The sequence below is a fragment of the Taudactylus pleione genome, unplaced genomic scaffold (genome assembly GCF_031769625.1).
Source record: "Taudactylus pleione unplaced genomic scaffold, aTauple2 ptg000201l, whole genome shotgun sequence".
In the NCBI taxonomy this organism is placed as follows: Eukaryota; Metazoa; Chordata; class Amphibia; order Anura; family Myobatrachidae; genus Taudactylus; species Taudactylus pleione.
The window spans coordinates 2,918,655-2,931,666 of NW_028284603.1; the positions used below are offsets into that span (position 1 = coordinate 2,918,655).

The 13,012-nt window shown below is 42.0% G+C and overlaps 1 protein-coding gene across 1 annotated transcript in view; it reads right to left on the reverse strand.

Annotated features, from left to right (window-relative positions):
* KIF16B (kinesin family member 16B) overlaps positions 1–13,012 on the reverse strand; it is a 366,374-nt gene that overhangs the window by 131,529 nt on the left and 221,833 nt on the right. The window contains exons 16-17 of the mRNA XM_088477200.1: positions 10,647–10,729; positions 4,737–4,825 (exon numbers count right to left, since the gene is read on the reverse strand). Coding sequence (XP_088333326.1) covers positions 4,737–4,825; positions 10,647–10,729 — 172 coding nt within the window. The remainder of the gene's footprint in view (positions 1–4,736; positions 4,826–10,646; positions 10,730–13,012) is intronic.

Below are 13,012 nucleotides of genomic sequence, written 5' to 3' on the forward strand. Positions count from 1 at the left end.
GAGAGGAGGTCGGGGTTAGCCATTCCCCCGGGAGACTTAGGTTTAGGCTGCGGAGAAGGGGGGGTTAGGTTTAGGCACTTACAGGGGGGGGTTAGGCACTTGGGGGGAGGTTAGGGTTAGGCACCCCTAAGGGAGCGTTAGGGTTAGGGGGGTAGGGTTAGTAATAGTAAAAATACTTACCTGTCGGGATCTTCTGTAGCCGGTCTTCCGGCGTTGGGATTTGAACCGTGCATCCGGTGGTATTTCATACCGATCGCGGAGCTTTGAACCTATCTTTTCAGATCAATGATCTACATATAGGATCTCAATAATACACTGCATGATCTGATGGTCAGTCCTACTGTATATCTGGGGAACTTGCATACAGGAATCTGTGTACACTATCACTGTGCTTTATTTTGCCCTTGTACCTGGGAATCTGATGTCCCACCTTAAAAGCAGACCCCAAAGAACATCTCTCTATTGCCGCTGCAATCACTCGTGGACAGCAGTGTAAGATTGTCCCAGGCATGGAAACTACTTAGTATACTGTAGGTCAGTTTAACTAAAGGAAACATCTATTTCCACCCAAACAATTCCATTCAGTACACATCATGTATTTTTCTTTCTAATTTTCACTACATCTTTGGAGAAATTAACCAGTTAAGAAATGATTCCATAAAAGACAAAAAAGGGGGACATTTATCAATGCTTGAAGAGAGATAAAGCACCAACCAATCAGTCCCTAACTGGCATGTTAAGGGCTGTATTTGAAAAATGACAGGAGCTGATTGGTTGGTACTTTATTTCTCGACACTTTATCTCTCGCCAAGCTTTGACAAATCTCCGTCAAAGATCATTTAACATTCCAGCTAGTGCACATTCACACCCACATTTCTTTTTTATGTTAAGGAAAAAGCAGAATATAACAGTTTCACAAACAGTTGAATTAAACAGTACACCTAAATAAACATAGCAAATCTGAATATAAACAATCCTTAATAAGAAGGGTGATATATCAATTATTGAAACAGAATATTAGAACCACTCAAATTGTAGTTTAACAATGAGGAGAGAAACAGTAAGAACAGAGAAACAGAAGAAGAGAGGGTAAATAAGGACCGGGTAGATGGGAACACACGAGAAGAGGAGACTTCTGTAAGTCTCAAATGATATCACTTAGTTAATGCGGTTTTAGACATATACTGTAGGCTTTATAAGCCTCTGAGGACTTCTATTCAAGCCAAGGGGGCGTGACCGGGACAAGGGTAAGTGGCCAGGCGAGTGATGAGCATTTATGGGCTGGGCGGGGCTACACGATTGCGTAATTTTGGCTCCGCCCCCACTTCACAATGCCAATAATACAGGCATTGTGGAGCAGGGGGCGGGGCGAACATGATGCGATTCAGTGTGAATCGCGTCACCGCCCCCTTCCGCTGCGGGGTTTAGCTATTAATCGCAGTGGGGGGGCGGAGCAGGGGAATCGGCAGCTGCCGGTAGGCTTGCCTGCCTTTCCGGGGTGCCAGGAGCTGCACCTGATTTTCGGGAGGCTCCCGGCAAAATCGGGAGGGTGGGCAAGCCTGATCTTACTTCTTTGCGCATTAAACAGACATTCTGGTCGCCGCCATGCCCTGGCGTGACTCGGTATCACAAGAGTCTTTTTGTGCAACTTTTTTACCTTCAAATGCGTGCTATTCGCAAATCGATGCAAATAGGACGCAACCACAGTTTCTGCTGATTAGAATGATATGCAACATGTCTATATTCTGTGTCCAACTGCGGGTGTACCTGCATGTGAAATGCTACGTTACAGCCGCTGAAACTGTAACGTACCATTTTGCATGCAGATACACCCGCACACAGAATATGGCCATGAATGGGGTGCTACAAGATTTACATCAGCGCCATACTCAGGAGATCGTTAGTCACCGGGTGGTCATAAATAGGACACTGACAGCGTACGCAGTACCTTACAGCTGGGGATTTTCATACCGGCACCACACAACATCGGATTGATATGTACCTTTAGTGTTTTTTTATAATTAAATTTCCAAGAATCTCAAAAAAACTTTACATGTCGTCATTATCGGTATTGTGTGTAGAATTTATTCCATTTTGGAATAAGGCTGTAACATAACAAAATGTGGAAAAAGTGAAGCGTTGTGAATACTTTCCGGATGCACTGTATACAAATCCCCCTTTCTTTATCTTTTGGAGGGACTGGACCGAATACCTTGTCAGCTGCGAGTATTGACAAAGTTCAGCCTCTATCTATAAGCGCACCAGCTTTTTTCTATCTTCAGACTGATTTTAGCATAACAAAATAAGTGGTATGTTAAAAATCACAACTTTACTTTATATTTAACAAACCATAACCCTGCAGAAGTCCCAATGAAGGATGGAATCAGATATGGTATGAAATGTCAGAACTATTTTCATGTTGGATGTATGTTAATACAATATCATAGTCAAAATATGGTATCATAGAGGACCAAAATTAAATGACGTACAATATTTTAAAAAAATGTAAAATAAAAAAAACAGCAATAGAATTAGTAAATATGTCCTTCATTAAACAGTAAAATATTTTAGCAGAATTAACACACCATCAAAATTTTACAGTGCAGTTTATAAAGCAACATAATACAGATATTATAGAATGGGGTAACTTGCGTCCCCTAACGGCAACTCAGTACCAACGCACAAGTGCACCAAACCTCATTAACATAAAAGACAGATATACAAGAGTGGTTCACAAGTGCTGTTAGGATCAGCTAATAGTTGAGGTTCTTGAATTCCTCCGGAGCGTGTTTCCTATGTTCTTCAACAAATTAGAACGATACCAGGTCATGCATCAGTAGATTATTTATTTATTTTTTATCAGGGTTTGTCAGAACCACTGAACTCACCCCGAATCAAAAAGATGCGTTCATCAAAAGGTATCTTTGATCTTCCCTATAACTCATCCTTATTCATAGGACATCATATAGCACACACAATGGTGTAACACTCACCCAATAAGTAAGCAGCTAAGTTCATCAAAAGGTATCTTAAAATGGAAACACCAACCAGGTTATAGACTTGAGACGTGCTTTTCATAAAAAGGTCCAATTCCAGTAGAAAAAAAGATTTTTTTTTATATCCAAATAGGTATATATTCACAACTCACTATCGAAGCCAAAAGTGGATAAGAAAATAATAATTTTAAAAAGTCAAACATAAAAAATACATAGACACAAAAACATGCCCCCAAAAAACTGTAGGTTATGATTTGCTCTCCTCTACTCGAAAGAAACAATGAACATATTCCTCTCACCACTCATATCCCAGGCTTCCAGTAGTTGCAATGCCAATGGTAGGTATCAGTAGAAACAAATCTGGGGGTTCTTATTCATCACCACATCAGCAACGCATATCGGAATATGTTTCCTTTCTCAAGGTATAGGTGGGGCATGTTTTTATGTTTGACTTTTAAAATGATTTTTCTTATCCACTTTTGGCTTTGATTGCGAATTGTGAATATATGGGGATATAACAAAATAAAAAATTTCTACTGGAATTGGACCTCTTTATGGAAAGTATGCCTCAAGTCTAAAGCCTGGTTGGTGTTTTCATTTCAAGATACCTATCGGGTGAGTGTTATACCATTGGGGGGTAGATGTATGAAGCTCTGGGAAGTGATAGAGTGTAGAGTGATAAATGACCAACCAATCAGCTCCCAACTGTCACTTTTCAAACACAACCTGCAACATGACAGTTGGGAGCTGAGTGGTTGGTCGTTTATTACTCTCCACTTTATCACTTTCCAGAGCTTCAAACATCTGCTCCTGGGTGTGTTATATGATGTCCTATGAATAAGGATGTGTTACAGGGAAGATCAAATATACCTTTTGATGAACGCATTTTTTGGAATCGGTGTGAGTCCGGTGGTTCTGACAAACCATGATAAATATAATCTACTGATGAATGACCAATTTTTCCAGTTATGTTTCTAATTTGTTGAAGAACATAGGAAACACGTACCGGTGGAATTCAAGATCCTCAACTATTAGCTGATCCTAACAACGCTTGTGAACCACTCTTGTATACCTGTTACCACCATAACGTTCTATTCCTGTAGAATTGTATTTAAGACCTTATAGTAATTTAGTTGGCTACTTAATACAGTGGTCTCCAACCTGTAGTTCGCGAGCTACCAGTAGCTCGCGGTCTTAATTTTGGTAGCTCACCTAGCTGCAGTACTGCCGAGTCAACTAGGAGGAAGTGACCTCTGACGTGTGCTCCCCTGCGACATCATGGGTGGAGCCACAGGGAAGCACATCAGGTGATTGCCGCAGCATTTACAGCAATCACCCGACGTGCTTCCCCGTGGTTCCACCCAAGATGTCTTTAGTACGGCGGAGCGAGTGACTCCCACCCAGCCCTGCTGGAAAATCACACAGCAGCCCTACCAATATCTTTTGCTCGTCTACTGCACATACCTCCTTGAGCCGGTAATTAACAGTGAAATGTGCCTGTGCTTAAATTTTATTTATAAACTACAACAATACTACTGTAATAATTAAATGCATTTTTCAATTTTATTAAATTACCTTCAATTGTTCGGTCACTAGCCAGATTTTTTTTTTCTACAATTTTAATAGCTCTGCAGGAGATTTCATTTTTCTAAAGTAGCTCACACTTCAATTAAAGTTGGAGACCACTGACTTAATATAAAACATAACAGCACTTAAAATGGCAACAGTTATTTTCCTTACCCAGGATTGTAAAGCATTACAGCTGAAAGATTTTCACACGATTTTGATAGATCAGTCATTGATAAACTGAAAGAAGAAAGCAGACCACTCTGTGGAACAAAAAAAAACAACAAATATTAAAAATAAAAAAGGCGCATAAAATTTTCTTTATCATATAAACAATTTACTAAGATGAGAGTTCTATTTAAGAAGTGATGTTGCCCATAGCAACCAATCAGATTCCAGGTATTTTCTTCTAGAAGGTAAATGATAAATGAGTAGTAAAATCTGATTTGTTGCTACGGGCAACATCACTTCTTAAATAGAACTCCCATCTTAGTAAATTTACCCCTCAGAGTCTGCTTCAGAGATGTACGCAGATCACACAGCCACTGCGCCTCTGTGCTGGATGCAGCGGCTGTGTGATAACATGCTAATGCTGCAGGAGGCGACTTGTGTAAATAGTCGCCTCCTGGCAACTTCTTTAAATCGCTGCTGTGTCCGAAGACGAAGCATTGAATCATCTGTGTCAACATCGGTCATCTGAGAAACCCTGAGGTTACTTAAAATGACCAGGGAATTCCCACAGCTGAAGCCAGCAAAACTGCATCCAGGACGCTGCCACTGGCTCCTGCATGCCCAGAAAGTGTGGGGGCGATACAGTCCCTATTCTGCAATGCTGCCTGTCGCCACCCCCAAACAGTAATCAAGGCACTGCGAACAATCTCGCAGAACAATATCTGCACATGCGCAGTGCGCCATCTCACACCATCGGAGATGTACGTAACCCATTGTGTCACATCAGTGGAACAACCAATTTATTCCACTGATGTGAGACATTTGGTGCTGTTGTACCATGACAAAGGTCTGGAATGGAACCAAAACGCCAGCATTGCACTGACACTGGTGGTATATAAGTAAAACGCGTCTTAGTATCTGATGTAAAGTGGTGAGTGCCCCCTATATAGAAGCAATAATTAAGCAAGCAATGAAGATTCCATTGCTTAACTGAGGAGCACCCCAGCTGCAGAGTGTGCGGGCTTACTACTATGAGGATATATATATATATATATAACATATGTGACCGGCACTATATATATTAGGAATGTGCAGGCTCGGATAGGTTCGAGTTTGCACGTTGAGTTCGGAATTTTCCCTCCAAAAAAACGGAACTCAGAAAGAGGCAAAACGTCATCTTGCATGGATGAACATCATCATTCCTGGACAAAAGTCCGAACTCAACGTGCAAACTCGAACCTATCCGAGCCTGCACATTCCTAATATATATATATATATATATTTTACATATACACAGTACTGCGCAAAAGTTTTAGGCAGGTGTGGAATAAATGCTGCAAAGTAAGAATGCTTGAAAAAATAGAAGTGTTAATGGTTTATTTTTTTTTAAATAAAGTTTATTGATTTTCACAAAATATGGTGCAATGAAAAAGAAACAACCATCTTGATAATGGATGATGTGAAACAATAAAAGGAGTTCTCATACAGTAACCAACAGTTAAGTGAAAAACAAGATATTCCTATTGCAAAATCGAAGACAAATTTTTGTTTTATTTTTTATCAATTCACAAAATGCAAAGTGAATTAACAGAAGAGAAATCTAAATCAAATCAATATCAAAACAGCATCAATTCTTCTAGGTACACTTGAAATCGGCACTCGGCAGGGAGGCTGTTCTAAACATCTTGGAGAACTAACCACAGCTCTTCTGTGGATGTAGGCTTGCTCAAATCCTTTTGTCTCTTCCTGTAATCCCAGACAGACTCTATGATGTTGAGATCAGGGCTCTGTGGGGGCCATATCATCACTTCTAGGACATTTCTGTTCTTCTTTATGCTGAAAATAGTTCTTAATGACATTGGCTGTATGTTTGGGGTCGTTGTCCTGCTGCACAATATATTTGGAGCCAATCAGACGTCTCCCTGATGGTATTCCATGATGGATAAGTACCTGCCTGTATTTCTCAGCATTGAGGACACCATTAATCCTGACCAAATCCCCAAATCCATTTGCCGTAATGCAGCCCCAAACTTGCAAGGAACCTCCACCATGCTTCACTGTTGCCTGCAGACACTCATTATTGTACCACTCCCCAGCGCTTTGACGAACAAACTGCCTTCTGTTACAGCCAAATATTTCAAATGTAGACTCATCAGTCCAGAGCACCTGCTGCCAGTTCCTATGTTTCCGTGCATAGGTGAGTTGCTTGGCCTTGTTTCCACGTCTATGTTGTCTCTTTTTGGCCACAATTCTCCCATGAAGACCACTTCTGGACAGACTTCTCCGAACAGTAGATAGGTTTACCTGGGTCCCACTGGTTTATGTCACTCCTGAGCTGATGGCACTGCTGGACATCTTCCGATTTTGAAGGGAAGTAAGCATGATGTGTCTTTCATCTGATGCACTAAGTTTCCTTCGCCGACCACTGCGTCTAAGGTCCTCAACGTTGCCCGTTTCTTTGTGCTTCTTTAAAAGAGCTTGAACAGCACATCTTGAAAAGCCCAGTCTGCCTTGAAATCTTTGCCTGGGAGAGACCTTGCTGATGCAGTATAACTACTTTGTATCTTGTTGCTGTGCTCACTCTTGCCATGGTGTATGACTTGTGACATGAAACGGTCTTCCACAACCTCACCTTTGCAGCAGAATTTGGCTGTTCCTCACCCAGTTTCAAGCCTTCTACAGCTGTTTCTGTTAATGACTGTGGGCCTCATTCAGAGCCGCTCGCAAGCGGGTCGATGGTGGGGCATTGCGCACTCGCGGCGTGCACAATGCGCGTGTGTGAACCCCGGAGCGAATGAGAAATTCACTTGCTCCGGGGTCCGCTACAAACGGGGCGGCTGTCGATCGACAGCTCGCCCCATTTTGTAGGCTGGGAGGGGGGGGGGTGGCTGGTCAAACAGAGGCGTTCCTGAAGGAACGCCTGCCGTTTGTGGGTGGCCCTACTGCCATCACTCGTGATGTCAGTAGTGAGCTTCCTGCTCTATTTGAACAGAAAACTCACTGGGGCTAGCGGCAGACAAGACCCTACCACAAGGGTCTCGTCACAAGCCCAATGGTCGCGATAATCGCGACTATCACCTGGCCGCTCGCAAAAGCTGTGGGTGGTCACCCACAGTTTAGCAAGCGGCCAGGAGGCCTGGTAAAAAAAAACAAAAAAAAAAACGGCCGCCCTGATTCAGAGCAAGCGCTCGCTTTTTGTGAGCGCCTCTGAATCAGGCCCAGTGTTTCAACCTATAGATGTGTCCATATACATCTAGCCTCCTTGTGTGCTAAACAGCCCTTCTAGTCGCGCCATGCTGTGGCATGACTTAGTAGCGCTGAGCATCTTTTCGTGCAACTTTTTACCCTCAAATGCGTGTCATTTGCACAACGGTGCAAATGGAACGCACAAGCAGCTTCTGCTAATTAAAAACATATGCAGCATGTCTATGTTTTGTTGGCAACTGCCGGTGTATCTGCATGCAAAATGCTACGTTACAGTGTCACTGTTGTGAGAATAAGACGCATTTGAAGGTAAAAAGTAGCGTGAAAAGACAATCACGTGTTATGTGTGTAACGCAACTTGTAGCACACAGAGGATAGATGTATGTGGACTCATCTGTACATATGAAAATGATGATAATCACCTCCTGTTTGGTACGATTGGTTAATCATACACCTGACTATAACAAAATCCCTGACTTTATGCAAGAGTAGAAGAACTGATGCTTTTTTGAAGGCAAAGGGTGATCACACCAAATATTGATTTGATTTAGATTTCTCTTCTATTCATTCACTTTGCATTTTGTTAATTAATAAAAATAAACAGGTTTTTTTTTTTTCAATATTCTTACTTTGCAGCATTTCATACACATATATATATATATAGAAATAACGCCGGCACTCCACAATATAGTCAGTACCTGCCTGGGTGCCCTCTAATGGTGTATGAACCAAGTATATAGGGAAAAACAGCGGCACTCTCAGGACTTGAAAAATAAATGAGACTCACGACTCCAAGAGATCAGCGTCCAACGTTTCAGTCGGTGTGACTTTTATCAAGAACGGCCGTTCTTGATAAAAGTCACACCGACTGAAACGTTGGACGCTGATCTCTTGGAGTCGTGAGTCTCATTTATTTTTCAAGTCCTGAGAGTGCCGCTGTTTTTCCCTGTATATATATATATATATATATATATATACACACACACACACACACACACAAACTATACATATAGACATAGAAATCATGCATACAGAACTCACACCTAAAACCTCACATGAGTAATAACCACACTCCCACTGATAAGCCACCACAAAGCTAAGGAATGATATGAGCAGGAAAGAGCAACCACATTCCCTGTTCATAAACAAACTAAGGGCCTGATTCAGAGCCGGACGCTCTGACCAGAGCGCTCGCTCTGAATCAGGGCCCTCCTCCATGAAAATGGAGCGGTCTCCCGGCCGCTCGCATAGCTGTGGGTGGCCACCCACAGCATATGCGAGCGGCCAAAGAGATGGTCGCGATGGTCTTTGACCATCACGACCATCGGGCTTGCGACGAGACCCTGCGGTAGGGTCTCGCTGCCGCAAGCCCAGGAGTGATTTTGGCTCTATGAGAGTTAAAGTCACTCCCACTGACATCATTACTGATGTCAGTGGGGCCGGACTCAGACGGTAGGCGTTCCCATGGGAACGTCTCCGTCTGGCCGGCACGCCCACCAAAGGGGGCGTGCTGTCACTCACCATCGACAGCACGCCCCCTTTGGTGTGAGGCCGGGTCTCGCGCAGGCGCACGACGGAGCTCCCTCCGTCGTGCGCATGCGCATTCGGCAAACATCGACCCGTTTGCGAGCGTCATTTGCTCGCGAGCGGGTCTGAATGACCCCCTAAATGCCAACAAAACATACATGCATCTAAAGGAGCACGGATATAGCTAAATAATAGCAGCATTAGTGGTCATGTTACTGGAAGTGATTGGGAGCACATCACAGAATGTAAACCTTGCTCTCCGGACCCAAGCTAATTTTTGTACTGAGTATTAGAACTAAAGGCTTGTAAACACTAGACGATATTTTGAACTATTTGGCCGATTCCGACGCATCGGAACAACAAATATTTCAAATAGTCAAGTGTGTACGCACTATGCGCGCTCCCGCAGCATTGTTTGACTCATCTTCAGATCTTTTGTACATGTAGGAAGATCTATCAATCTTGTTAACGATTACCTGCATATCGTGCAGTGTGTAGGCTCTACCGAATGACCAGGCGATATGGTTACATTATATAGTTAACGCTCTAACCACCAAACGATGCAAGATATATCGTTTGGTCGTTTGTTAGATTGTACCGTTTGTATGCACTAGATCAGGAGTGGGGAACCTTTTCTCTGCCGAGGGCCATTTTGATATATATAACATTATTCGTGGGCCTGGTGCAGACCACGCCCCATCCATGTGACATCACATCCTGCGGGGTTACAAGCACCAGTGATTACAGAAATGCCCGAAGAATCCTGAGGATGCTCTGGGGTGCGGTAAAGGCAGCGGTTTGACCGTCTGAAGTGTCCTAAGGACGCTCCAAACGGCACTGCTGCATAGACTGCAGGGTGCCAGTCTTGCCACCCTGCTAGCCAGATGAGGCTAGCAGAAAAAAGCTCAGAGGGCCAAACCAAATTATTCCGCAGGCCTTATACGGCCCCCGGGCCTGAGGTTCCCCATCCCTGCACTAGATCGTTTTCCCAGGAGTTCAAGGAAAATCGTTGACGACATCACATTGTTTACAAGTCGTCTAGTGTGTACCTTGCTTCAGTTAAAGGCTGAACCAAAATAATAAATAAAACACCATCAGCAAAAACAAAATAAACATTATTTAAATCAGTCAATTTAACATACAGAAACAGCAATTGTTAAATAAAAATTATATTTTCATTACCTTCCTTTTTTCTCTTAATTTAGCAGCTTCTTTTGGATGATTAAAGCGAAACATGTTGGTCCTTCCCAGAAGGATAACAGCACCTGAAAAATTATTGTAAAATCAGCATGATTTTAGAGATTCAAATAATTTTGCTACTATAAATGAGAGCTGTATAAAGTATATTATTCATAATAATAAAAATAATAATAATAAAACATACATAGGGGTCAATCCAATTAGGTGTGAATTGCAAGTAGCGAGTTTGCTTCATGAAACTCGCAGACTTTGCACGAATGAGCGCACCAAAGAATTCTCCAACCCAATTAAAAATGCCTATTCGCAGAGGATTTTTGCGAATTGACTGCCAAAATAATAAAAAGCAAACTCTTTCCGTTTAATCTCAAACAAATTAAACAAATAAAAAAAAAAAAAAAGAGGGAAAAAAGGTGAATTTGGGGTACTTTAAGGGCACTTAGGAAAATTGTCAAAAAAAAAAAAAGACATTTTTTTTAAATTGAAAAATATTTATAATTAAATTTGTGTTGCCTTGATTTTTATTTTGGGGTAATTTGAGGACATTGTTCCCCCCCCCCCCCCCAAAAAAAAAGGCAAATAATGATTGTACTAATTAAGCTAATTGGAAACTTTCAAATGACTACTTAGTCATATGGGGTGGGGGGGGGGGGGTGTCCAAGGGGCTCAGCATTGTGTCCCGATATTTTAACGTTAAAATAAAGATTTTCCTTTCCATCTTTCACCCTCAGGGAGGTGCGAATGGAAAAATGTGAATTCAGTCAGACTGGTTCAGTGCGAGTTGCCAATTGGATTGCAAAATGAATTTGCTATTCAAATTCAAAGAGGAAATAGAGACTCGCACCTTGCAATTCGCACCTAATTGGATTGACCCCAAAGAGTTGTGGGGGATATATATAGAAAAAGTAGAATAGAGACAGCAAAATAATACTAACAGCTAATTTGCTTAAAAAATAATAATCATTTAAATTCTCAAGACAGTTGGTAATGCACATGCTTCTAAGACATCATTACTGCCCATGTCCAAGATTTAGGAGTCAACTTTGATCCTTTATCTAACCTATTCATAATACATTATGTAGACAAAAGTGATTGGACAATGATAGCTAATAGATGAACGAGATTTTATTGACGTCAGTACTTTGTAGGTTCACCACGTGCGGTGACTGCAGACACCCTTCTTGGAAAACTGTCCACAAGTTCCTGGACAACAGCAGGCGGTATGTTTTGCCATTCCGCCTTAAGTACAGTGACCAACTGTGACACTGAAGAAGGTCGAATCGGCCTAGAACACATCAATCACTCCAATTTGTCCTAGAAGTATTCAATGGGGTTAAGATCTGGATTCTGAGCTGGCCAGTTCATCAAGGTTACCAAATTTTCTGTATACCAGTCCAGTGTCGCCCTGGAAACATGACAGGTGGTATTGTCATTCTGATAAAAACATGTGTTGTTTCCTTAGAACTGCCATAATGTAGGGAGCACAGAGTTATCAAGAACATCTCTATACTTCTCAGACTTTATGTGACCATGCATTACAACTAGTGGACACATGCCAAACCAGCTTGTGCTGGGGTGTCCAATCACTTTTGTCAACATAGTGTATTAACCATTGAGTCTGTTGCTTCTATAAAGTCTATAAGACATGTTTGGTTTTCAGTAAGGAAAATCCATTTCAGTCACACACCCTTTTATTCACTTGCTGGACAATGATAAGGACCAAAGGTGCTAAGTGCATGTCTAGTGATGGGTATAATATTTTATTATCATCATTATTATTATTTTTATTAACTTTTACAGTAAATAAACATAGTACAAATTGCCATAACAGCAGAATATACAATGACCACTTACAACTGTTGGAAGTGGCATATATGCTGACATTCAGGAACTATCTTTTGCCATTAGAACTAAAAAGAGCAGTATGGTTAACATATAAGTCAACTGAAAGACAATGGGCCTGATTCAGCAAGGATCGCAGATGCGATTGCAATAGCGATTACGCACGCAGTCTCACTGCGATCATATGCTAATCCACTGCAATCGCTATGTCGTCGCAGCACAACATAAGGACGCCCATTTTACCTTACACACATCTGTAATACTTCGCAACACCATCTATAACATCGAGCACCATCACAGCCTCACGCACACTTGCACAAGCTCTGACCTTACTCAGACATTGCTAACCTTCTGGTACACAGTGAGAGCTCAGGCTGCGTATTGGCATCGCAGTGGATAATTTATGCACGCCCATGCAACGTCATTCAAATGCCCTGACACGCCTGTGTTTCGCCAATCACTCCACCCCAAACTCTGCGATGGGTCTGAGTAGTCACTGCGATCCCAGT